The 23,512-nt window shown below is 42.0% G+C and overlaps 1 protein-coding gene across 2 annotated transcripts in view; it reads left to right on the top strand.

Moving 5' to 3' along the window:
- Window positions 1-23,512, top strand: part of LOC139386104 (kin of IRRE-like protein 3) — a 209,729-nt gene that overhangs the window by 114,453 nt on the left and 71,764 nt on the right. For both annotated transcript variants that reach the window (XM_071131532.1, XM_071131531.1), the window contains exons 2-3: window positions 11,341-11,490; window positions 21,739-21,888. In XM_071131532.1, the coding sequence (XP_070987633.1) occupies window positions 11,341-11,490; window positions 21,739-21,888 (300 nt within the window). The remainder of the gene's footprint in view (window positions 1-11,340; window positions 11,491-21,738; window positions 21,889-23,512) is intronic.

Genomic DNA, 23,512 nt, shown 5'->3' with positions numbered 1-23,512 from the left:
CGTTACTGCTGCCTTCATGATAAAACATTATTTTATTTTTTTTAGACTGCATGGCATTGTATTGATCAATCTTCTTGTCATAGATTCTTAGATTCTCCTCTGGTAGTGTGAGGGAAAGGCCATCTATGGGTAGAGATTCTTCCTGCGTAGACAATTAGGAGCCTTGGTGACAACAGTGATGTAATCACCATCATGGCCTTCACTATAGTACACCTGGCTCTGGCTGGGAGCATAAGTTTGAATGGTTTACCTTACGCCCACCCATGTCTCATCAACCCTGCTATCCATCTCATCTCCTTGCCATGTAACGAGCTGTCAGTTATTCCCGCTTAGCTTTCCAACTTCTGATGCCATCCATGAGGAGTATAGGCCAGGATTGGAATCCCATTTCTCTTGGAGCATGGGAGCATTAGCAGTCTTATTTCACCAGCAATATATGAGTTGTGGTGCTCTCTCTTGCTTTTTCCCCTCAGACAATAATTCATTATAGCAGACCCCTGTAGAGCCACCCAGGACCCTTTCAGAATTCCTCAGATGTGCTTTAATGGACCTGACCCCCTGGCTGATCACACACTGAACAGGAAATGTATTAACTTGAGCCATCTCCAACCGGCTTTGTTCCTAAAAAGAGTCAAAAATGTATTTTGATTTGTAAAGTTGCTCTATGATTTTTTTACCTCCCCCCTATTCTTTCTCCCTCCTTCCTGGCTGGCGGCCTTGGGCTGTGTTTTAGAGTCTTTTGTACTTGCAGCAGGAGAATCAATCGAAGGAATCAAAGTCGCTGAGGATACATCTCTCTCTCTCCTACACCCTCCACTCTTGTTCAATCAGCCAAACACTAGGCAGACTGAACCCAGCATCTGATATAGAACACTTCTTCTCCCAATGAGAAATTAATGCACTTTTTTTATGTTAGGTTTGAGAGAAAAACCTTGACACATCAACAGCACACTGTAGAAAACGTTCAACAACTTGAGCTGCATTTGCGCTTCTGTGTTGCACTTCTCAAACAATACTCAATTGTGGCTAAATGAGAATGGTGTCAACCGATTACATTTGGCAAGGCCAACTTTTAAATTGTCATTGGGGACAAACCAGGCCCAACTGTGAAGCAACAGAAAATACAGCAATACTTTATTCCCATTGTTGTTTTGGACACAGCAAGTCTGCAAAGGAAGGACACATTGTAGAACAATACAAGTCGACAAGGGAGAGACCCATTATGGGACAACTTAGTGTGTTGAGCACTGCTAGCATTATAAAGCTGAACTAAAGAGCCATCATCAACGCTTCCATTTAATTGCTGACACCATTTATCACACAAACTCCCGATTTCCCAGTATACCTTTTCCTGTCTACTGTAACAATTAAATACAGCTGACAAATTAGTGTCCTTATCCAGTTTAAGTGTTTGGGGATTAGCACCCCCTACGTAAGCTCGCTGACTTTGTCATCTCTATATTTCTCAGTAATAAGATAAGACTCAGTAAAAACACTTTTCCGGGTGAAGACATTTTCAAAACAAACTCCCTGTAGACAAGGTGTTGCATATGCTCCAAGATACATTTAGTAGAAGAAAAGAAACGCCTTCCACACAGAAGAATGTGTGATGCTGATAATATTTCATTATCTTTACAATCCTGGTTGACAGCTTTAGTAGGCTGATCAAATATCACTGCATATAGTTCAGAACTTGACATATTGTTAACTTGGTTAGGTTATCTCTATTTATTAGACCCTGAACGTGAATTGTACAGATTTCCTCACCTTTCATGACACGGCAGTTATGCCTTTGGGCTTATTTCAAAACACTTCATCTGTCTTTCTATTTAATTTTTGTCAAAAAGGAGATAGTCGCTCAATGCCTTGAACCCAATATGCCATGAAAGCCGCATCTTTTATCTCATCAACCCACAAAATATGAGCTATGGCTTGACAAAGGGCTGTGTGGCTCTCAACCTGTTGTGACACAGCATGTAATGGAAAATTGGACTTTCCCTTTAAATGTATGATGTGTCCATTGAAGGAAGGCCCTCTCTATAGCACATCCATCAAGCAACTCAACCGAGGCTGGCCAAAGATCTCATCTCTCAATAATGAATCTGATCAATCTCAATAAAAGCACATTGTGACTGGACCTTTCAAGGTCTATCTCTAGCAAAAACGTATTCCCTTTATAAAGCATCAAGAGTTTCACTACACGACTATTCCAAGAAAGTGCTTGGTCTTAATGTCTCAGCTACAACCCCATTGTGATATCTCCTTGAAGCCTTGCCACTACACATTGCACTGTGTGATGGAGAGGCCTGAAGAGCCAGGGAGGAAGTTCATAGAGGAAGAACCTAATTACAATGCTGGGGAAACAGAAGGGGCCCTTGTATTTCTATCAGACACATCTGATCTTCACACTCCTTCTACCCATTTTTCATTACCATCTCTTTTATGTTTTTACTTGTCATTATGAAAAACTCAAAGCTTAAAAAAAAAAGAAAAAGAAGTAAAGTTTGCAAAGATAGCCTCTGGGTTTTCAATCAATACACGTCCTGAGAGACTGCTGTGTTACATTGCATTCTATGCTAAGTGAACTGTTATGTCTGTTCAACTGGAGTTACCTTGGAAACAAGCCCATGGTACTCTCTTTTTCCATGACAGTAATCACAATCGCTGGTCAGATTAGTCCCATTGTTTACATCAAAAAGCCCTAATAAAATATGATAGGCCAACTTTATATTTATCTCTACTACATTTGAACACTTAAAAAACTCAAAAGGCTGTCTGGCTAGCCATTTCCATTAGCCCTCCTTCCCGTCTATTATAAAAATGTGGATACAGAATTATCTTAGGACAGAACATGACTTAAGAATCCATTCTGTAACTTTTGAAGCCTTAAAGCTCTTTTGACTTGATTTTATGCCAACTGAAAGAAAGATGCAGGCCAGAAAGATTTAATAAAGGTTTCTGGCACTAGATACTCAAATGTCTGTATTCCGTAGAAACAATATTTTTTCTTTCCTGCCCCTGTGGCTGATGATAGAGAGTGTGTCTATGAGGCTGTCTCTCGTTGCCATTTGTAATTTTTTTAACTCATCATTGGAAGCAATCCGTCTTGATTGTGCCTCAGCAACTGTCCTGTTCCACTAACGAGCAGCGCGAGAGCGGGCATAAATACACAGGCTTCCCGCGGCTGCAGTGTTTATCTTTCCTGCTCCATGTATTTACAGTCTCAGAGACAAATCTTCATAAGAACAGCAGCCATCACATTGCAGAGAGGGCCTGGTGGATATGTTGGCTTATTTGTTTTAGCAGTGGCCGGGTGAGAAAAATGGGTTCGTACATTCTGAGGGATGATACATACATCAATGCAATGCCTCATCTAATGGATTCCACAGCCACTTTATGAAATGTTCATTATTGCTAACTATTGCTATATCTTTGCAAGCTGTGGCTGAGGGATTCAGTTTTGTCCACATTGATGAAGTATCCAGAAAAGCCAATACATGATGTAATGTGCAGCTCAGACAATTCATCTAATTATTCAGGCAGGAGAGAAGAGAAAAACCTTGAGGCTAGTCTGAACCTAGTCTGAATCTATAAAAAAAATCTAACTTCGAACTTCATCGTTTTGGCCCATCATCACTAATACATAGAATTGTAGCTTTGTCATGAAGACGTGGATTCTTTCCTGGTTGCCGCAAAAAAAAAAAATTCCATGATGATTACCCTAATTTCTTATGGACTGTCTTTCAAAATGCTTGTTCTACATCAAATGTAATTGTCAGTAACTGGGATGAAGACAAAAGCAATTCGAATGAATTTGATTTTCTGAACAGCTCACTTAAAGCCTTTCAGTGCATAGGCTTCAGGTGTAATACCAGTTAATTTACATCTGCATATCAAAAGTGAGTTATTCTTGGCTGGCAAGCTAACCATTTGTCCATCTCCAGGCCCTTTCATTTGAAGTGTCAGTTAGTCAGACTGCTTCAGACATTCTGTGCTCAAAGAATCCCTCTGAAGAGATCCAGAATATTTCAGAAGAGAAAAAAATTAAGAATAGCAAAGTGTCTTATCTTGCTTTCAAGCAAACATCATTTAAAGGTTATTATCTACTACGAGTGCTTGGACTATAAGGTTCTATCGGCTAAAAGATGATTCTGACATAATTTACTTTTAATTTCCAAACCCTCATTGGTTTGAATGGTGTAAGCAATTTTGTTTCTTGTGTTCTTTTAAACTTAACAACATGCATTGGGATATTTAGAGTACTATATACTGTAGGTAGAGAACATCGAACAGAACAAGGCTATGTCAATAACAAAATGGCAACAAAAATGACTATAGAACCAAGCTCATATTACGATACTTGTGTGTGTGTGGGAATGCAATGAAATATCAAGGTGACCAAACATCAGGAAAGTGACCTTATAATTGGCATATTAAGCTCTATTAAGAAGTCAATTAATGATAAATACTTGAAAAGTTAATATGGGACTGACTGACGTGGTGACCCGCAATCTCCTCAGTACTATTTTCCTATGTCATTAATTATTATAATATCATAATAGATAAGATTATAATGACCATTGATTTGAAGTTGACCTTCAGAACATGATAACATGTAATCAGGTCCCAGTATGATGTCATAAAGCTAAGTATATCATAGCAAAGGAATCCATTAAATCTCTAACTCATCCATTTTAGTCTTTTGTGGGGTACCAGGGAATATCATACAGTATGTTAGCTATCTCAAAAGGGGATGACTATGGAGTGATTTCAGTGCCAACAGTGCTCCACAGAAGACCCTTATTTTTCAATCTGATTGGTGTTTAGCACAATAGAGATAGATGAGGTGTAGGGCCTCAGCCGTGGCCTCACCTTGCTGAAGTTAATGTTATTCAAACGCTTCATGCATCACATCCTCATAATTGTCCAGCCTCACCTCACTTCCTGTCAGCCACTTAGTCCCCACGGTCCAGTCTAGAAGTAATGGAAGAAACAAAAGAGATTGATAAGTAGTGCAGGGAGTCAGTATAGCGAAGCAACTAGCTAGCTTATCCTCATACCTAATGAAAGAAACTCAGGAAAATGCCACGACTTTGAGTATTATGCACTGTGGCTTTCTGCTTTATGCCCTACTAATTAATTGATGCACCTCACAGCACGGTTCTGTGAGGTAGTCGAATTAGTGATTGCGCTCCAGATAATTAAATGCGTCAATCATGGCCCCAGCACTGTCAGTCGGAGAGGGAGTGGTGGAGTGGTTAGTGTGTGACTGATCAGCGTGTGGCGATGAAGGGCAAGAGCATGTGTCTCTGTCTCCAGGAGGAAGGACAACTGGCGGCGAGATGGAGGGGGATGCATTGTACATTTCTGCTGTCAATCACAATGTGGCATTTTACTCTAATAAGTTGGATGCGAGGCCAAATGATCGGGGTTTGAGTTGGAACAAAGCCATTTGAGGAGAAATTACATAGAATTGAGAGTGCTGTGTGTATGGTGTAGTCTAGTATGGCTTCAAAGATCATTTACTAATGTATGATGTTTATGACTCCCTCAGCAGAGACAGATGTAGTACAGACATTGTTTACAGTTGAGAATCACATTCAATTAATTCATTTAGTATTCTTGTTATCTTATTCCCATAAAACCCAGAAGTGAATACACTGGAATACATGAATCAAAAATCCGTGCAAAAATCCAATGACATGGAAGTGCTGTCATATTTATGCAACTTTGTATCACATTCCCAGCAAAGGAAGATTACTTTTTAAAGTAAGACTGCATTAGGGCTCCCGAGTGGCGCAGCGGTCTAAGGCACTGCATCTCAGTGCAAGAGGCGTCACTACAGTCCCATCACATCCGTCCGTGATTGGGAGTCCCATAGGGTGGCGCACAATTGGCCCAGAGTTGTCCGGGTTTGGCCAGGGTAGGTCGTCAAGAATTTATTCTTAACTGACTTGCCTCGTTAAATAAAGTTGTTTTATTATTATTATAAAATGTTAGTGCGGTCTGCCCTTCTGAAAGAAGTTATTTTAATCCCCGATTTTTAACACTTGTTGGTCCAGTGTAAAATGAATCTTCATCCACTGACCTCCCTGACTTGCTGGTCCACATTCTCTGGTGTCTTTCTTTTTTGTGGAATCTACACATCGCACATATGGATGCACAGTTTTAAGATGTGCCTTGTTGGGGATTGAGTGAGGAGAATTAGGGAGCCAAAGCGATATATTGGGTGATAAGCCGGAAGGATGAGCTGTAGATAAACATTTGGCTATGGAGATATAGGCAGAGAGGTGGGGAGCTCAGATTGATCCAGACATCAGGTTAGGCCCAATAGGCAGAATTCAATTAGAGAGAGATGGGCTTAGATACAGTAATCCATATTGCTGGGGCTTGTGTTTACTTTGGTCCTCAGGCTTGGATTAGTGGAGAACTGCTGGAGTCCTTTTACCCATTATTGTGTCCTCAAATAACTCACATCGCCTCGGCACAGGTAAATTTAAAGCCTGTCGCTGCGTTTAGATAATTTTCCTATCTGTCTTCTGTGGGGCACTTTTCATCTTTGGGCAGGAGGAAATGGAACTGTGGGGGCCCACTAGCTGAGTGGATGGTGATTCTAACATGACTGAGGTTGCCTTGGATGTTGAAAAGGAAAACACAATAATGATGGGATTTATTCATTAATTTCACACTCTCATTAGAGGTAGCTGGGCTCGGCAGACAGTCCCCATGGAAAACAGGCACAGGATTAGGAGACGGAGCTGCCGCCCCCAGCAAATGAATACACAGACACAGCATGCCCAGTGGGTGGGAGAGGAGGTATAGGGAGGGATGTTAGGAGGGGCAGGTGATTGGCATATCCATGCCAATATAGCCGTCAGGGAAGTCATACCATGTGCTCGGCCAAAGTTGTCACAAAACTACCTTCCCTATTGTACATTCCACCTTCTCTCTAGCTCTCTCAGGGCTGAGGAAATGTGAAGACCAGGGGGGATAATAGTCCCTGCTTATGATCCGTAGCTGAGCTCCAGGCAACGCGGACGGCATGACAGGCGTTGGGCAGCCGCTGCTCTGATTAGTAATCTCAAGTGGACTGGATGTGTGGCTCTAATGGTAATTTCTAGGTCTGATTGGCAGACAGCGGTGAGATTGGGGCCCGCAGCGAGGCCGTTAGCGATGGGTGAAGTGTGTGGAGTGTGTGGAAACGCAATCACCATCCAACTGTAAACAAATGATCTGAAGTGAAATTAAAACATTAGGTGAAGGCAATGTACTCATACAGGCATTATGTGGACCTGCTCAGCGCCTCTAACAGCCTGCTTCCTCCAGAACCCTCAGCCCTTCATTCCCAATCATAGGTCTGCCGCCTTTAATTAATCAATTGACCCACAGAGTTCAATCAAAATGCGTTGTGTGAATGAGCAGTGATTTGTGTTAGTTAAATAGGGATAGATGCAGCTGCAAGTTCACTCAGGGGTTGAGCAGAGGTCGGGAGGCCGATGGGTCAATGGTGAGAGGTATTCATGTTCTATATGGCCCTACTTGAAACACAACAAAGGATAGACCCCATTTATTCTATTGCTGCAGACAGAGACGCACCAAGGTATCATGTAGTGGCACTCTGATATCTCCATCTGAGAGAAACATACCTCCCATTCACAGAAAAATGGAGAATTAACTGGTCAGCGCTTTTTTATATTTTTTTTTTGTGAAAACAGGTGAGAGGTTTAAGCTTGAGGAGGTGTTGCTAGGTGGGGAAGCCTCCCTACCTCCCTCCCTCAGGTTGTCGTCAGTGATCGTCACCTGGTGTCTACACTATCTCTACAAATGCCACCACATTCCTACACACATACACACACACACACACACACACCTGACCCCTCTAATCAGGCCCCATTTATCTCAGCATATTGCTTTGTCTAGACATTTCACAAGGCTCATTCTCATCTTCCTCCATTAGCAGAAGTTAATAAAGCGTTATTAAGAGGGATTTCTGCTCTCTTCTGTCTCCTCCAGCACCTGAGCCTCACTGAAATCAGCATTCTCTCCAGCTACCAGCACCTCCAAAACCCCACCATTTTTTTCATTCACTGTCTATTTGTTATTATAAAATCGGCTGGGTTTTTCTTGCTCCACTTTTTTTTGTCTCTCACTCCTCATTTTTGATCATCTGGTGTTATCGACCCACCATTCTTCTGCATGGGGAGAGGAGGAGGAGAGGAGGAGGAGAGGAGGAGAGGAATCTGTTGTCTCCACTCCACTGCACGTCATGCTCGGCTGCCCCTGCAGCTGGCCCAGGGAGGAAGAGGAGGAGGTAAATGAGGGGGCTCCGCTAAAGCCGCCCTGCTGTCCAACGGAGCCGAAAGCTGGCAGATGCGACATAGCCTTGTACGACGCACAGGGCTGTGACTTCACCGACACTGCTGAAGGACCTCCAGTCTTAAATGGGCTTACTCTGCTCCCCCATCCCTTCCCCATCCACCCATCCTCCCTAACCCCCACCCCTACCCTGTTCTCAGTGCTCCTCTGGTGACCTACATATGTGGACTGCCATAGATAGCCTTTTTACGTGAATGAAGCAGATCTCCATTTTGCTGCTCAAGTGGCCACACCAGGTGGACCTTGTTTTTCTCTGTGGGTGGGCACCTCTTAATCTCCCAGCTTCTCTCTCCCCCTCTCTCTCTACCACAGACTTCTGCAGCCCTCCTACGTCTGTATGGGTCTATGAGAGGCTGTACTCTTGAGAAACCTCTGTGCTCCCGCATTTATGTCTGTGGAGAATGGCTCTTTCATCAACTAAGGGGGTGGTTTATGAATACTGGGGGGGGTTAACAATAGCTTTGGCACTGTTTGATCTAGTCTCTATTCACCTAGTGAACCTGGAATTTGTGCATAATGTGTGTAGTGTGCATATTTCCTTTATGCAGATTTTAGAATATTAACTTGAAAATCTGTTGCCAATTGGATGGAAACCAAGCTACTGTCTTGAAACAGAGTATCTCCAGAAGGGAATATTTAGGTTAGCATGTTTTTTTGGCATTGAATTATTTTTCATTACCGTTTTAATTAGATGTTGGTAGTAATTAAAATAATCATCCTAGGCTGTGAATAATAATAATTACTGGTGAGTTGAAGACCTGATGCAGGAGGAAGAGAGGCTGTGACAACCTCTGAGAAAATCATCCTAATCTGTCTAATTTGTTACAATGACGGGAAGGATTTTGACAGGGTGGGGAGAAGGGATTTGAACAGCGGGTTAGAAGGGGGAGAAGGTATGGGGGTATTAGTGCTGCCAAGGCGGAGACGCCTCCGACATTAAATCAATTACAGCACAGGTTGAAGTGGTTGATAATAGCAATCCTGACTGAGAGGATAGAGAGCGGAAAATAAGCTAATTTTCTTGCATTCTCTTCTTCTCTCACATGCCAAGAGATTTCACAAGCTGCCGTCTCTCCTACCATGTGTCTGAGCACTGACTGGTTCACTGCGTGCAGCCAAGATATACCCCTCCTAGGGGAGTCGGAACAAGGCTGTCTGGGTAGTATACCCAAGGCCAACACAACAAAAACGTCACAGGAAAACATGCCAGAGAGGCCCGTCGTGTTCCCGAAGATGAATAGCCCAGTATACTGTATGCTTACAGATTCTCAGCTCATTTTTTCAGATGTTGATTTAATAATGAGGGCGCATGCACGAGATGTGGCATACAGTGGGGGAGAATTTGTATAAATCAATATGGAGACTTGTGTTTACCTTTAACTAGCTATCACTCATGTTTCATCGGTCACAGGACTAAATTTGACTGATGTGTTTACTAATGTAATACTTACACTGATGTAAAGACATTGTGTTTATATTTCTATCATCTATTATTGTCCCTCTCTCTGCTTTGTGTTAATGTTGTAAAAACAAAGCTAATCTGTTTTTTCTCTGTAATTACTATCAGAAAATAGGAAAACAACAACCCAAAGCATGAAAGAACAGGATTATTGTAAGCAATTCCGATATGTTGTGTAGATAGAGGTGCATTAAAGACAGGAACATCATTTACTATGTTTGTTGTTATTGCTATTATTGCAATCCGTTACCTTTCCTCTCCTATCTGCCACTTTTATTCCCCTTGGACATATTGCAACAGAATTATCAGGGGGGAAGCACATATCTCTTCATTATTTTCTTTGTTTGTGTGTGGATTGGGTTTTTTGTGTGTACATAAGAGGGAAAGCCAAGGCCATCCTAAACTTTGCACAACAATTTCACTTGAAAGTTTTAAAAAATAAGATAAAAAGAAAGGAGAGAAATCAACGAGAGTCTGTCTTATTGATCTGAGACCACGTCACTTGTCGAGATTCCTTCCTTATTCCCCCCCATCCCAAGATGCATTGCCTGTCTTTACATTATAGTAAGCCGAACACCGTGCTTTACCTCCTGGTAAACACAATGTGCTGGAGAGGCTAACATCTCAGCCAACCCCAGCTTCAGATGATGACAGCGAGACGCAAGCAGGCGAGAACTATGGCCCAGATGACAGGCTGACTTTAAAAGGCTTTTTTTCTCTCTGCTATTCCTCTCAGAAGACCTTCCAATTACCCAATGGTCTTTGTGCTACAGTGTGGTAGGATGCCAAGGAGAAGGGGATGGAGGGCTGCTGTTCAGGTGGACTCAGAGGGAGATAGCTTCAAAGATATCAGAGCCTCAACATGCTCACCAACACTCTGCATGTCAGTGACACGTCTCACTAAGTGCCATTCCCCGACTGCACCTCCAGTACCCCCTCCCTACCCCACCACCCCCTCCCTACCCCTAATGGGGTCCGTCACACCGCACTTTCTGCCTGAGCTCTGGTAGCACCATGCGGCTAATAAAGGGAATGGATGAAGTACATTAATGTGAGTGTGAGGGAATGGCTGCCAGAGATGTGGTGTTAGCAGACAGGGCTGTGATTTCGAGTGTGTGTCATGCGAGCAGCCAATCTGCATGTGTGAAATCCTATGTAAATGAAGATTGCTTTTCTGTTGTAGAGTTTCAGCAAAGTGGAACAACTCTAATGCACCTATCTTGTTGGGTTAGGGGTTTGGTGTTTGCAACAGTCCTTCTGGGTTCGATTTTTGTTAGGTTTGGTGTTTGCACCAGTCTGTTTGGGTTAGGTGTTTGTGCCAGTCTGTTTGGGTTAGGTGTTTGTGCCAGTCTGTTTGGGTTAGGTGTTTGTGCCAGTCCATTTGAGTTAGGTGCTTCCACCAGTCCTTTTTTGGTTAGCTGTTTTGAAGGTGATATCTTTGAATGTCTTATAGAACTGGATCATAGTATCTGACTGTTCATCTATCTTTCTGTGTGTTTCTCCAGGGGTCCAGGCCATGTTCTCCCAGCAGCCCCAGGACCTGGTGGTAGTGGCCGGCCAGCCCGTCACCCTGCCCTGCTCCATTCCTGGCTACCATGGTGTTGTCCTTTGGATCAAAGATGGCCTGGCTCTAGGCGTTGGCAGAGACCTATCAGGTAAGGTCACGCTCAATCTCCTTCTGTCATGTGTCTGTTTCGGAATCCCTTTTCCAATCGCTTACACGCCAGTAATATTACTTACTCGCTGTCATATATCTGTCAATGTTAGACTTCTACCTTCACTGCTTTTTATCTTTTGAAAGCCTAAGTCTTCTTTCTCATCGTCATAGAAATGTCACTGCAGGTAGATAAGCATACAGCACAATCCTATAATAACGCAGCACTGTGCATTAAATGTGGTGTTAACTTCATTGTAACCACAACAAAACAAGCTGAAATGCACTACTTTCATTAATCTGCATGCTCTGCCTTCATATTTAGCCTAACATTGAAGTGTTTGCCATTTTCTGTTCAGGACAATCAGGACGACAAGTCGAACATGAAGTAACATTTGACAATAACAGTTACATGCATGAGTTGTATTGACAAATGTCAATAAACAAATGAACAAAACCATGATAGAAAATGTAATCATAATAATGCTGTAAGTACAGAAATGGTTTACTCAGTGGGAAATTAATATCCAATTAGTAAGTGACAACTGTGTGGAGTTTAAAGTTTGTGACAGCAACTATGTGAGCTTACAGTATTATAGACAATATGGGATTTCTTATTATCTCTTTGTAGAAAAATTAGCTAATGGTTGGTATCAGCAGATGCAGAAGACATCATCCAATGGTACAACCCAGAAGTCTGTAGCGCCAACATAGTGTTTAAAACGGGTCCAAAACACAGTGAAAATGGAATTGAAGATTTAATTACCACATTCCATTGTCCACCCCAAATATCTAGGGTCCAATAATATATACAGTGAAATAACCCAGACAGTTGTATTCACTTTAGCACTACCAGAAAAATGAGGCCCCATTAGAATCTAATAGAAAGATAAACCTAATTCAATAACAGTTTGTGGTGAGCAAAGAAGCCCCCAAATCAACACTAAATGTGAAATCAATATAGCCAGGGGTCACATTTCAAGTACTTTTAGCTAGTAAATGGGTTTTGGAAGAGTAACTCACAATCCAAATGAAATCGGGCCTCTTGTATTATTACCTTAATTGTTTAATTTGAAGTACCACTTACTGCTGCACTGTCATTTTAGTAACCCGCTGCCTCTCCACTTGACGCTGGCGCCTGATCCATATTCATGAGACGCTATGACTATCTATTCTTCCAAATAAATATTTACAACCTTTTAACTTCCGACCTCTTGAGAGAGTAAATCCATATAGCTTGGAAAATCAGCATTATTTTTTAAAATATATTTTAATTCGATTGACTTTAGAAATGGGATCCCTGGGATTCACGGCCTTAAACAGGGAGTAAGGGAGATGAGTCTGAAAACACCTCTCTTCCTCCATCACTGAGGGATCACTAGCCTGTCTCTCAGAGTACTTGCCATTCAAGTCATGGCAAAAAAAATCAACCGGGGCCCTTTAAAAGCGGAACCTCTTATGCTCCGTGTGATTAAATATGTATTCCACTAGAGATCTGGGGTCTCCTACCCTCTTACCTTCAGTGACTGCTCTAGTGTGCCTTTCTTTTCACCGATAGAGCTCTTTAATTAAACCTCACTGGACGACGGTGCCCAATAAATCCATTCCAGTCACCGGTCTGGCCCTTATCAGACCCCGGGAGGCTGGGGATTCAGTAAACAATGGCCCAACAGTTTTGAAGTGATCGGGAGGAGAGGGAAGAGAGGGAGAAGAACTTATGATAATGAGGAGAGAGAGAGAGGATGTGAGCGACTCTTAATGGCACATCAGCAGCAGTTTAACAGTCATGGGCGAGAGAATATGGAGGGAGGCTGTGGACTGATCTCATTGTGTCTCCACCACGGTGAACCAACACTCCACTCTGTATGCGGATCAATTGCCGGGCCAGGACGCTCAGAGATGGGCAGAATCTGAATGCCACTCTCCATACAGCCTGTGTTGTTGAGATACATCGAATTGGAGAAGATTGCCATGGACGAAAGCGATCTTTATTAAGCAGTGTATTAAGATGAATGTCACTTTTTGAAATAAAGTGTACCATGGCTACTCTGTTTATTGTCTGTGCCTACGTCAACAAGCAATACAGTCGGCCATAAATAATGATGGCATATACACAGCTATATACACAAGAAAGCAGCGGTATACATAAAAGTGTGAGGCGTCTAATATTGTGCAGCGCATTTCAATATAGGACCCACTCTGCTATTCATAGAAGGAGCTGCATTTGCAGTAGCTCGCTCTGCCTGGGCCTGTTTCAATTCAGGGGAACAGTGATTAAAATGAGAGAAATATTTCACTGTTCAGTCTGATAAATCAGAGGACAAAAGAGGATGATTCCTATCACTCCCTGAATTCCTGCTCCTTCTCATTGTGAAGCGCCTTCTATTCTAATTAAAGAGAGAGATGCAAAGCTGCACCAAATAACTGGCATGAATGGCATGAATATATCTCAAAACAATCCATGGAGAGTTCCCACCGGTGTACGCTTTTGTGGAGGGCACACATGAAATGATTGAAAAGCTAAGTCTTAGAATGTTCCAGATAGTGCTCTTAACATTCTAGATAGAGGTGTAGAGTCATTGGAATCTACCTGACACGTGTGCTCCTCTGGCTTGTCCCCCAACAGCAAATGAATTGGTCATCAATTTCCGAACACCAACTACCCTATTTCCATCCCTGGAGGTGTCAGTGTGAGACGTGTCCTTCCTGAATAGCGTAAATCACTATTCCCCTGCCTCTATTCATCGTCCCTTCCCCTGCCATTGATCCACCATAAAGACAAATCAATTTCTGTCCTAATGGATTCATTACACTTAATGGGGCTATTTTACATGGTTTGCTTTAGTTAACAAACATTGTCTTTGAGATTCATTGAGATTAATGTGAGTTATACTAATACAACAGTGACATCCCTGAAATGTCCTCCCGTAGAATGAAGCAGTGTTTTTGTATGCTCTACACTCTACATAAGAATGCCATTGTGTGTATGATATGTTTGACATGAACGTAACCCAGTTATGACTGACTTGCCTAGTTAAATAAAGGTTTTTAAAAAAGTGTTTCATGCCATGGGACAAGGGCGTCACTAAATCCACTAAGGTCTATTTAAAAGGCATTTAGATGCCATTAAACTGTTTTTTACATAAAGGTATTTTTGAAATTTACTCTCTGCAAGATTTATTGTATTACAACAGCACATCTTATTATGTTCAATCTGCTAGAGGGCAAGAGGAGTCAATTGACTAGGTCATTTGTTTATGTACATGAACAGGGAAACTCAGTGGAATGCCGTTGTATAGTACAACACAATATGCCTACAGTACATACACTATATATACAAAAGTATGTGAACACCCCTTCATATTAGTGAATTTGGCTATTTCAGCCACACCTGTTGCTGACAGGTGTATACAATTGAGCACAAAGCCATGCAATCTCCATAGACAAACAATGGCAGTAGATTGGCCTTACTGAAGAGCTCAGTGACTTTCAATGTGGCACTGTCGTAGGATGCCACCTTTCTAACAATTCAGGTTTTTTTCAAATTTCTGCCCTGCTAGAGCTTCCATGGTCAACTGTAAGGGCTGTTATTGTGAACAACGGCTCAGCCACAAAGTGGTAGGCCACACAACTGACAGAACGGAAAGGCAGAGTTCTGAAGCGTGTAGCGCGCAAAATCATCTGTGCTCGGTTGCAACACTCAGTACCGAGGTCTAAACTGCCTCTGGAAGCAGTGTCAGCATAATAACTGTAGCTTTATGAAATGGGTTTCTATGGCCGAGCAGCCGCACACAAGCCTAATATCACCATGCGCAATGCCAAGCGTCTCGGGAGCAGGGTGTAAAGTTTACCGCCATTGGAGTCTGGTGCAGTGGAAAAACGTTCTCTGGAGTGTTGAATCACGCTTCACCATCCTGCAGTCTGATGGACTAATCTGGGTTTGGCAGATGTCAGGAGAACGTTACCTGCCCCAATGCATAGTGCCAACTGTAAACGTTTGGTGGTGGAGGAGGAAGAATGGTCTGGGGCTGTTTATCATGGTTTGGGATAGGCTCCTTAGTTCCAGTGAAGGAAAATCTTAATGCTCCAGAATACAATGACATTCTAGACGATTCTGTGCTTCTAACTTTGCGGCAACCATTTGGGGAAGGCCCATTCTTGTTTCAGCATGACTATGCCCCCATGCACAAAGTGAGGAAGAAGTTGACTGGCTTGCACAGAGACCTGACCTCAACCCCATGGAATATATTTGGGATTGGAATGCCGACTGCAAGCCAGGCCTAGTCGCCAAACATCAGTGCCCAACCTCACTAATGCTCTTGTGGCTGAATGGAAGCAAGTTCCCGCAGCAATGTTCCAACATCTAGTGGGAAGCCTTTCCAGAGACTTGAGGCTGTTGTAGCAGCAAAGGGGGGGACCAACTCCATGTTAATGTCCAAGATTTAAGAATGATTTAAGAATGATTTAAGAAAGAGATGTTCGACTAGCAGGTGTCCACATACTTTTGGTCATGTAGTGTATAAGGCAGATGTGATCACTTCTTACCATTTACAATGCTTACTGTGGAGATATAATTTCAAATTTCTCCTGAGTTTACACAGGGTCACACCATTGCATTGTGCAGGTCCTTATACTTGAACACAACATGGAAGGATCTTCATTCAAAGCATATATTCCAGGAATGGAGTCTCATTCAACTTCAGAGAATGACGTCAGTCAAGCAGAGCCATTGACTCACTGACTGCATAATCAACAGCAGCATGGAACTCAAGACCAATGGTCATTGATGTTATTAAGCGAGTGATGCCCAGTTTAATCAACACTATATCAGAGTGACGTGTAACCTTTTTGACCTTCTTCTTCTGTATGGAAGCTTTTGTACCAATGTAAATAATAAGACCCATAACTGTAAGCGGTATGTGGGCAGATGAGAGCGCTCTCTATCTGATGATCTGGCTTTCCTATTAACAAAGGAACCACTCAGAGCTCACATAGCCAACCAACTCCTGTCTGTTTATTTGGTACCTCATTGTCAGCTGGTCTTGTTATGTTTTCCTATGTTCTATGTTTATGCTATATACTCTTCTATCCTGCTTCCATCCCTCACCTTCTTTAGGAGTCAGCATGCTTCAGTTCGGCTGGCGTCTAGCCGACTCGACAAGTGCTTGCCTACTCAATTAAAACCTCTTGGAACTACCCATCCCGGATCCGGGAGAATTGTCATCAACTACACTAATTAGCATAGCGCAACGGTCAAAAAATATTACTAGAAAATATTCATATTCATGAAATCACAAGTGAAATATAGTGAAACACAGCTTAGCCTTTTGTTAATCACCCTGTCATCTCAGATTTTGAAGTTATGCTTTACAGCCAAAGCAAGACAAGCGTTTGTGTAAGTTCATCGATAGCCTAGCATAGCATTATGTCCAGCTAGCAGCAGGAAGCTTGGTCACGAAAATCAGAAAAGCTATCAAATTAACCGTTTACCTTTGATGATCTTCGGATGTTTTCACTGACGAGACTCCCAGTTAGACAGCAAATGTTCCTTTTATTCCACAAAGATATTTTTATACCCAAAATACCTCCTTTTGTTGAGAAATCCATCGGAAATAGAGGTCACGACAACAAAAAATCAAAATGATGTCCATAATATTGACAGAAACAGGGCAAACATTTTTTAGAATTATCTATTCGATAATATATCAACCGGGACAATTGGCTTTTCAGTAGGAGCAAGAGGAAAAATGACTACCTCTGTCTTTTACGCAATAATCACTCTGATAGCCATCAGGTGGCCACTGACGCAATGTAGTCGTTTACGCTCATTCTTCAAAATAAAGGCCTGAAACTACGTCTAAAGGCTGTAGACACCTTAGGGAAGCCACAGAAAAAGGAATCTGGTTGATATCCCTTTCAATGGGCAATAGGGATGCATAGAAGGACAGGGGTTTCAAAATAAGAGTCACTTCCTGATTGGATTTTTCTCAGGATTTCGCCTGCAATATCAGTTATGTTATACTCACAGACAATATTTTTTACAGTTTTGGAAACTTTAGAGTGTTTTCTATCCTAAGTGTTTTCTATCCTATCCTTTCTATCCTCAAGTATATGCATATTCTAGCATCTGGTCCTGAGAAATAGGCGGTTTACTTTGGGAACGTTATTTTTCCAAAAATAAAAAATAGTGTCCCCTAGTTTCAAGAGGTTAAAATACTTCCGCTTGAAACATTTGAAAAAAGCAGCAATAGTGATGTTTGTCCATTTTAAGACACCATAGCCAGTATATCTGTCATAAATGTTTATATTTTTCCTGAAGAGATCTGCGTTGCGCAATTTTACGTCTGACTAAGATTTTTGGTGCAGTATTTTTCAATTACAAAATGTGCAGGAAATTGAGTCATCTCTAGTTGAATGACAAAAAATACTTTTTTGAAGAATCGCGACTGTTGACCAATCACCAACAAAGAGGCTTAGGTGTTGACTCTGAACTTCGGCTTGCCTCCAGATAAGAAAACACTACCGAACCTTTTCGGCTAGGAAGCATGAGGACGCCTTTAAAGATTAAAAGCTACATGTGGGTAGGTGAAATACAGAGTGGTTAAATTGGCTGTAACTCATTCCACTATCTGAAAATGAGGGCCACTTCATGGTCTATGGAAGTGAATGGGATCCAATGAAGCAATGGACGATAAATTGGACTTTTGGAGCACAGTGATCTCAGTATCCGAACTCAAGGAATTAAAGCCATTGTATCTCCTAGTCCATTTGTCCTAATGTATTATATTCATATTTGGTGGCATGTGCTAAAACATACCTCTTTATATCCCCAGTTTTTAATACTAAGTCACTGAAAAATATTTGAAGAGAACATGACTCATTGATGGATGCAACGGAATAGATTTTTCATCCAGACATTTATTGGCAGTATTCCAACAGCGGGGTTGGCAGAGATTGTAGCTGGTTAGAGTGGAATACCATCTGATTTATAAAGTTCAGTTTGACTAAACGCATCATTGGATAAAATGTTTAACTGTTGGCCTGGTTATGCTTAAACTCTCCACTCTATCGGGTTCTGTCATCAGTGAATTACAGGAGAACCTTAGGAGGAGAAAGCAATCTCTGCCAAGAAATACTGAACATTTTGGAGAATTTCACAAGCAGAGATTCTTGTTTAATTCACATTGCTCAAATAATTAGACAGAGTTCAGCCTTTAGAGAACTGTTCAAGTTATTCATATTGAGACTTTGTACAGTTTTCCATAAATATTCACAATCAAACATATCGTTTTCTGACTTATTTTTTCTCAATGGGGAAATGCGCTCCTCGACACACTCTCAATGCAAATTTCAATAAGTGAAGTGTTTTCGAGCTATCCCACTGGGCACACACTTGTTGAATCAACGTTGTTTCCACATCATTTCAATAAAATTATGCTGAACCAACGTGGAACATATGTTGAATTGTGCTGTAAAATGGTTAGGACTCCTGGACATACCTCTTCCTGCATTATTAAACTATAAATCTCACACCGCTGTGCTGCTAAAACACATTTCAATCTCTAGCCGTGCCTCTTCACCATTGCAATAAAACATACAGTCTCCCCAGAATACAGAAACCTCCTCAACCCCTATCATCATCAATACAACATACTGGCTCTCCAGAATACAGAAACCTCCTCAACCCCTATCATCATCAATAAAACCTGCTGGCTCTCCAGAATGCAGAAACCTCCTCAACCCTCTATCATCATCAATACAACATACTGGCTCTCCAGAATGCAGAAACCTCCTCAACCCCTATCATCATCAATAAAACATACTGGCTCTCCAGAATGCAGAAACCTCCTCAACCCCTATCATCATTCTCATCTACGGAATTCACTCTGCCAACATTATCATCCAGTGTTAAAACATTAATTTCAACATGTAGTGTTTTTTAACCCTTGTAATAAGAACATTTGTTTTCACGTTGGTGACAATAATAATTCAAAGACAGTTATACTATATTATATTATATTATATTAAAGTGACCTGCTACCCAATCTCATCTCATTTGAAAAATAATAGCCCATCTCCAATGAGCATTAAACGGTGCGTGGGTAAAATCACTGGGGGAACCAAGCCAGAAAAAATAAGCCATATTACAACGTATGTGTTATGTAAATTGCGTTGTTGCGCTATAACCTGTTAGTCTAGATGCTTTGCCACCATGATATATAAGCCTAAAGCCGAGACAATAAGAAGACACAGTGGCAGAAAACCGGAGAGCAACCTCTGTCCGGTGAAGTCCACAAAGCATATTGCATGTAACAAACAGTTACAAGACCTACAGCATGGTCAAGCAAGTTAATGTTTCCGACATATTCGTACTACAAAACAACTATTGATTTAGAACCACGGAGAGTTACCGCAAGTTGCAAAGAAAACAGGAGCTGCCTCCACTATTTCAGTCCCACTTCAGGCAAGTAGGCAAGTTAAGAACAAGTTCTCATTTACAACTGCGACCTGGCCAAGATAAAGCAAAGCAGTGCGACACAAACAACAACACAGTTACACATGGAATAAACAAACATACAGTCATTAACACAACAGAAAAAAATCTATAAACAGTGTGTGCAAATGAGGTAAGATTAAGGAGGTAAGGCAATAAATAGCTTGTAGTGGCGAAGTAACAACAATTTAGCAATTAAACACTGGTGTGATAGATGTGCAGAATATGAATGTGCAAGTAGAGATACTGGGGTGCAAAGGAGCAAACAATACAGTATGGGGATGAGGTAGTTGGATGGGCTATTTACAGATGGGCTATGTACAGGTGCAATGATCTGTGAGCTGCTCTGACAGCTGATGCTTAAAGTTAGTGAGGGAGATATGAGTATCCAGCTTCAGTGATTTTTGCAATTCGCTCCAGTCATTGGCAGTAGAGAACTGGAAGGAAAGTTGACCGGAGGAGGAATTGGCTTTGGGGGTGACCAGTGAAATAGACCTGCTGGAGAGCGTGCTACTATGTGTGGGTATGGGTGTGTGCTGCTATGGTGACCAGTGAGCTGAGAAAAGGGGGGTGGGGGATTTACCTAGCAAAGACTTATAGATGACCTGGAGCCAGTGGGTTTGGCGACGAGTATGAAACAATGGCCAGCCAACGAGAGCATACACAGTGGTGGGTAGTATACAGGGCTTTGGTGACAAAACGGATGGCACGGTGATAGACTACATCCAATTTGCTGAGTAGAGTGTTGGAGGCTATTTTGTAAATGACATCGCCAAAGTCAAGGATCGCTAGGATAGTCAGTTTTACCAGGTTTGTTTGGCAGCATGAGTGAGGGATGCTTTGTTGCGAAATAGGAAGCCGATTCTAGATTTAATTTTGGATTGGGGATGCTTAATGTGAGTCTGGAGGAGAGTTTACAGTCTAACCAGACACCTAGGTATTTGTAATTGTCCACATATTCTTAGTCAGAACCGTCCAGAGTAGTGATGCTGGACGGGCAGGCAGGTGCGGGCAGGTGCGGGCAGCGATCGGTTGAAGAGCATGCATTAAGTTTTACTTGCATTGAAGAGAAGTTGGAGTCCACAGAAGGGGAGTTGTATGGCATTGAAGCTCACCTGGAGGTTAGTTAACACAGTGTCCAAAGAAGGGCCAGAAGTATACAGAATGGTGTCATCTGTGTAGAGGTGGATCAGAGAATCACCAGCAGCAAGATTGATGTATACAGAGAAAAGAGTCAGTTGTTGAGCTCATTCACAAGTTGAGCTCACTCAGTTTAGCTCAATGCTGATTGGCTATTATTTTTTATTTTTTTTTATGAAGGGAGGCCAAATGCTCACTGGCTTCCCTTGCATTCAATGCTACGGGAATCAACAATGTCATACTCTTTTTGACCAGACAGCATCAGATAGATGGCCAACACATTTAGAGACAGGGGCGCTGTTTCGCTCTCTGGATGTGTTCTCTGGTGACATACATTCAATCTCTTACAAACTGAAGAAAATCATGAAACAGAGCATTATTTTTATTGGTAAATTTTGTATGCTTCCCTTGGCATCCATGAATACACACAACTGCAAATGACCTAATGTTTACGGTAACACAGTAGTCAACAATCTATATTGCACCATTGATCCTTTGATTACCTATGTTCAGGCATTGTTGCACAATTCATAACATGTCAGTTGGATTGAAATTTGCTGATAAAGGTTGAAAGACCAGACTCCAAGTTCTGACAGGGAATGTGTTGTGTCCCAGGCTACCCTCGTTACACAGTGATTGGGGACCACAGTACAGGGGAACACCACCTCCGGATCCAACGTGTGGAGCTGATGGATGACGCTGTCTTTGAGTGCCAGGCAATCCAGGCAGCAATGAGGTCCCGCCCTGCCAGACTCACTGTGCTGGGTAAGTAAGGATTACATTTACACACAAATGCACACCACACATACATGCATACAGTAGACAAATGTGCAATAATGTGCACAGAGAAAATGGCAATAGAGGCAGCCAGTGACTTAGCAGCCACCTCAAACCAACCACAATGTCATATCTGTAGTGCTTCTCCCTTCCCTCATAACATTCAACATTCAAAATCCACTAAATCTGTGTACTGAATCAATGATTGTGCCAGAAAAGCCACAACTTTGTATTAGCATAACAGCAACTACCAAGATAATGCTACAGCAAATAGAAACAATACAGCATCTCTAAACTTTGCCAGTCCCTAATGTTTTTACTTTCATTTCTTGCTTCACTCCCAGCTGGCTTCAGTGTTAAATCTGAGAGGCTACTGGTTCTTCATTAAACTTTATTGGGTTATCATTCAGTTTTGCCAGTTCTGCCTTATTGGGCAGCATTAGTAAAATCACTGCTCACTCTTCTCTATCTCTTCTCTCTGCCCTCCACGCAGTATACCCTTCTGCTGTGGAGGATTATGGGTAATATGAGGGGGAGCTGGAGTCAATGACAGAGCCAGAGGATAAGGGAGAAGGACTGAAGGGAGAGGAGGAGGGAGAGTGGGAGGTTGTGGAGCAGAGTATCCTCACACGAGAGACTCATCCACCTTATTGATCTCCGCTAATGAAAAGTGAAACTAATGATCTGGAGGCAGCCAGAGAAAGGAGCGAGGGGAGACAAATTGCGACCCAACGTCTCTCACTGCCGCACCCCATGCAAATGGTTATGAATGAATAATTACAAGTTCTTTACTGAGAGTCAAAGGAACTATACCCCGCTTCCCCTTCCTACCCTCCACCCATTCAAAGTTAAGTTTATCTTCCTCCAACCCCACCGTTCAAGCATCTAAGTAGTTTGATCAAGGCCTCAAGGATAGGAGAAGGGTATGACACACTAATGATTTAGGATGCATTGCTATTTATTTATTTTTGTTTCACCTTTATTTAACCAGGTTGACCAGTTGAGAACAACTTCGCATTTACAATTGCGACCTGGCCAAGATAAAGCAAAGCAGTTCGACACATACAACGACACAGAGTTACACATGGAGTAAAACAAACATACAGTCAATAATACAGTATAAACAAGTCTATATACGATGTGAGCAAATGAGGTGAGAAGGGAGGTAAAGGCAAAAAAGGCCATGGTGGCAAAGTAAATACAATATAGCAAGTAAAACACTGGAATGGTAGTTTTGCAATGGAAGAATGTGCAAAGTAGAAATAAAAATAATGGGGTGCAAAGGAGCAAAATAAATAAAAAAAATTAAATACAGTAGGGAAAGAGGTAGTTGTTTGGGCTAAATTATAGGTGGGCTATGTACAGGTGCAGTAATATGTGAGCTGCTCTGACAGTTGGTGCTTAAAGCTAGTGAGGGAGATAAGTGTTTCCAGTTTCAGAGATTTTTGTAGTTCGTTCCAGTCATTGGCAGCAGTGAACTGGAAGGAGAGGCGGCCAAAGAAATAATTGGTTTTGGGGGTGACTAGAGAGATATACCTGCTGGATCGTGTGCTACAGGTGGGACATGCTATGGTGACCAGCGAGCTGAGATAAGGGGGGACTTTACCTAGCA

This window comes from Oncorhynchus clarkii, chromosome 27, assembly GCF_045791955.1.
Source record: "Oncorhynchus clarkii lewisi isolate Uvic-CL-2024 chromosome 27, UVic_Ocla_1.0, whole genome shotgun sequence".
NCBI classification, from domain to species: domain Eukaryota; kingdom Metazoa; phylum Chordata; class Actinopteri; order Salmoniformes; family Salmonidae; genus Oncorhynchus; species Oncorhynchus clarkii.
The sequence above is the reverse complement of the archived record's forward strand: the minus strand, read 5'-3'. Positions and strand labels throughout refer to the sequence as shown.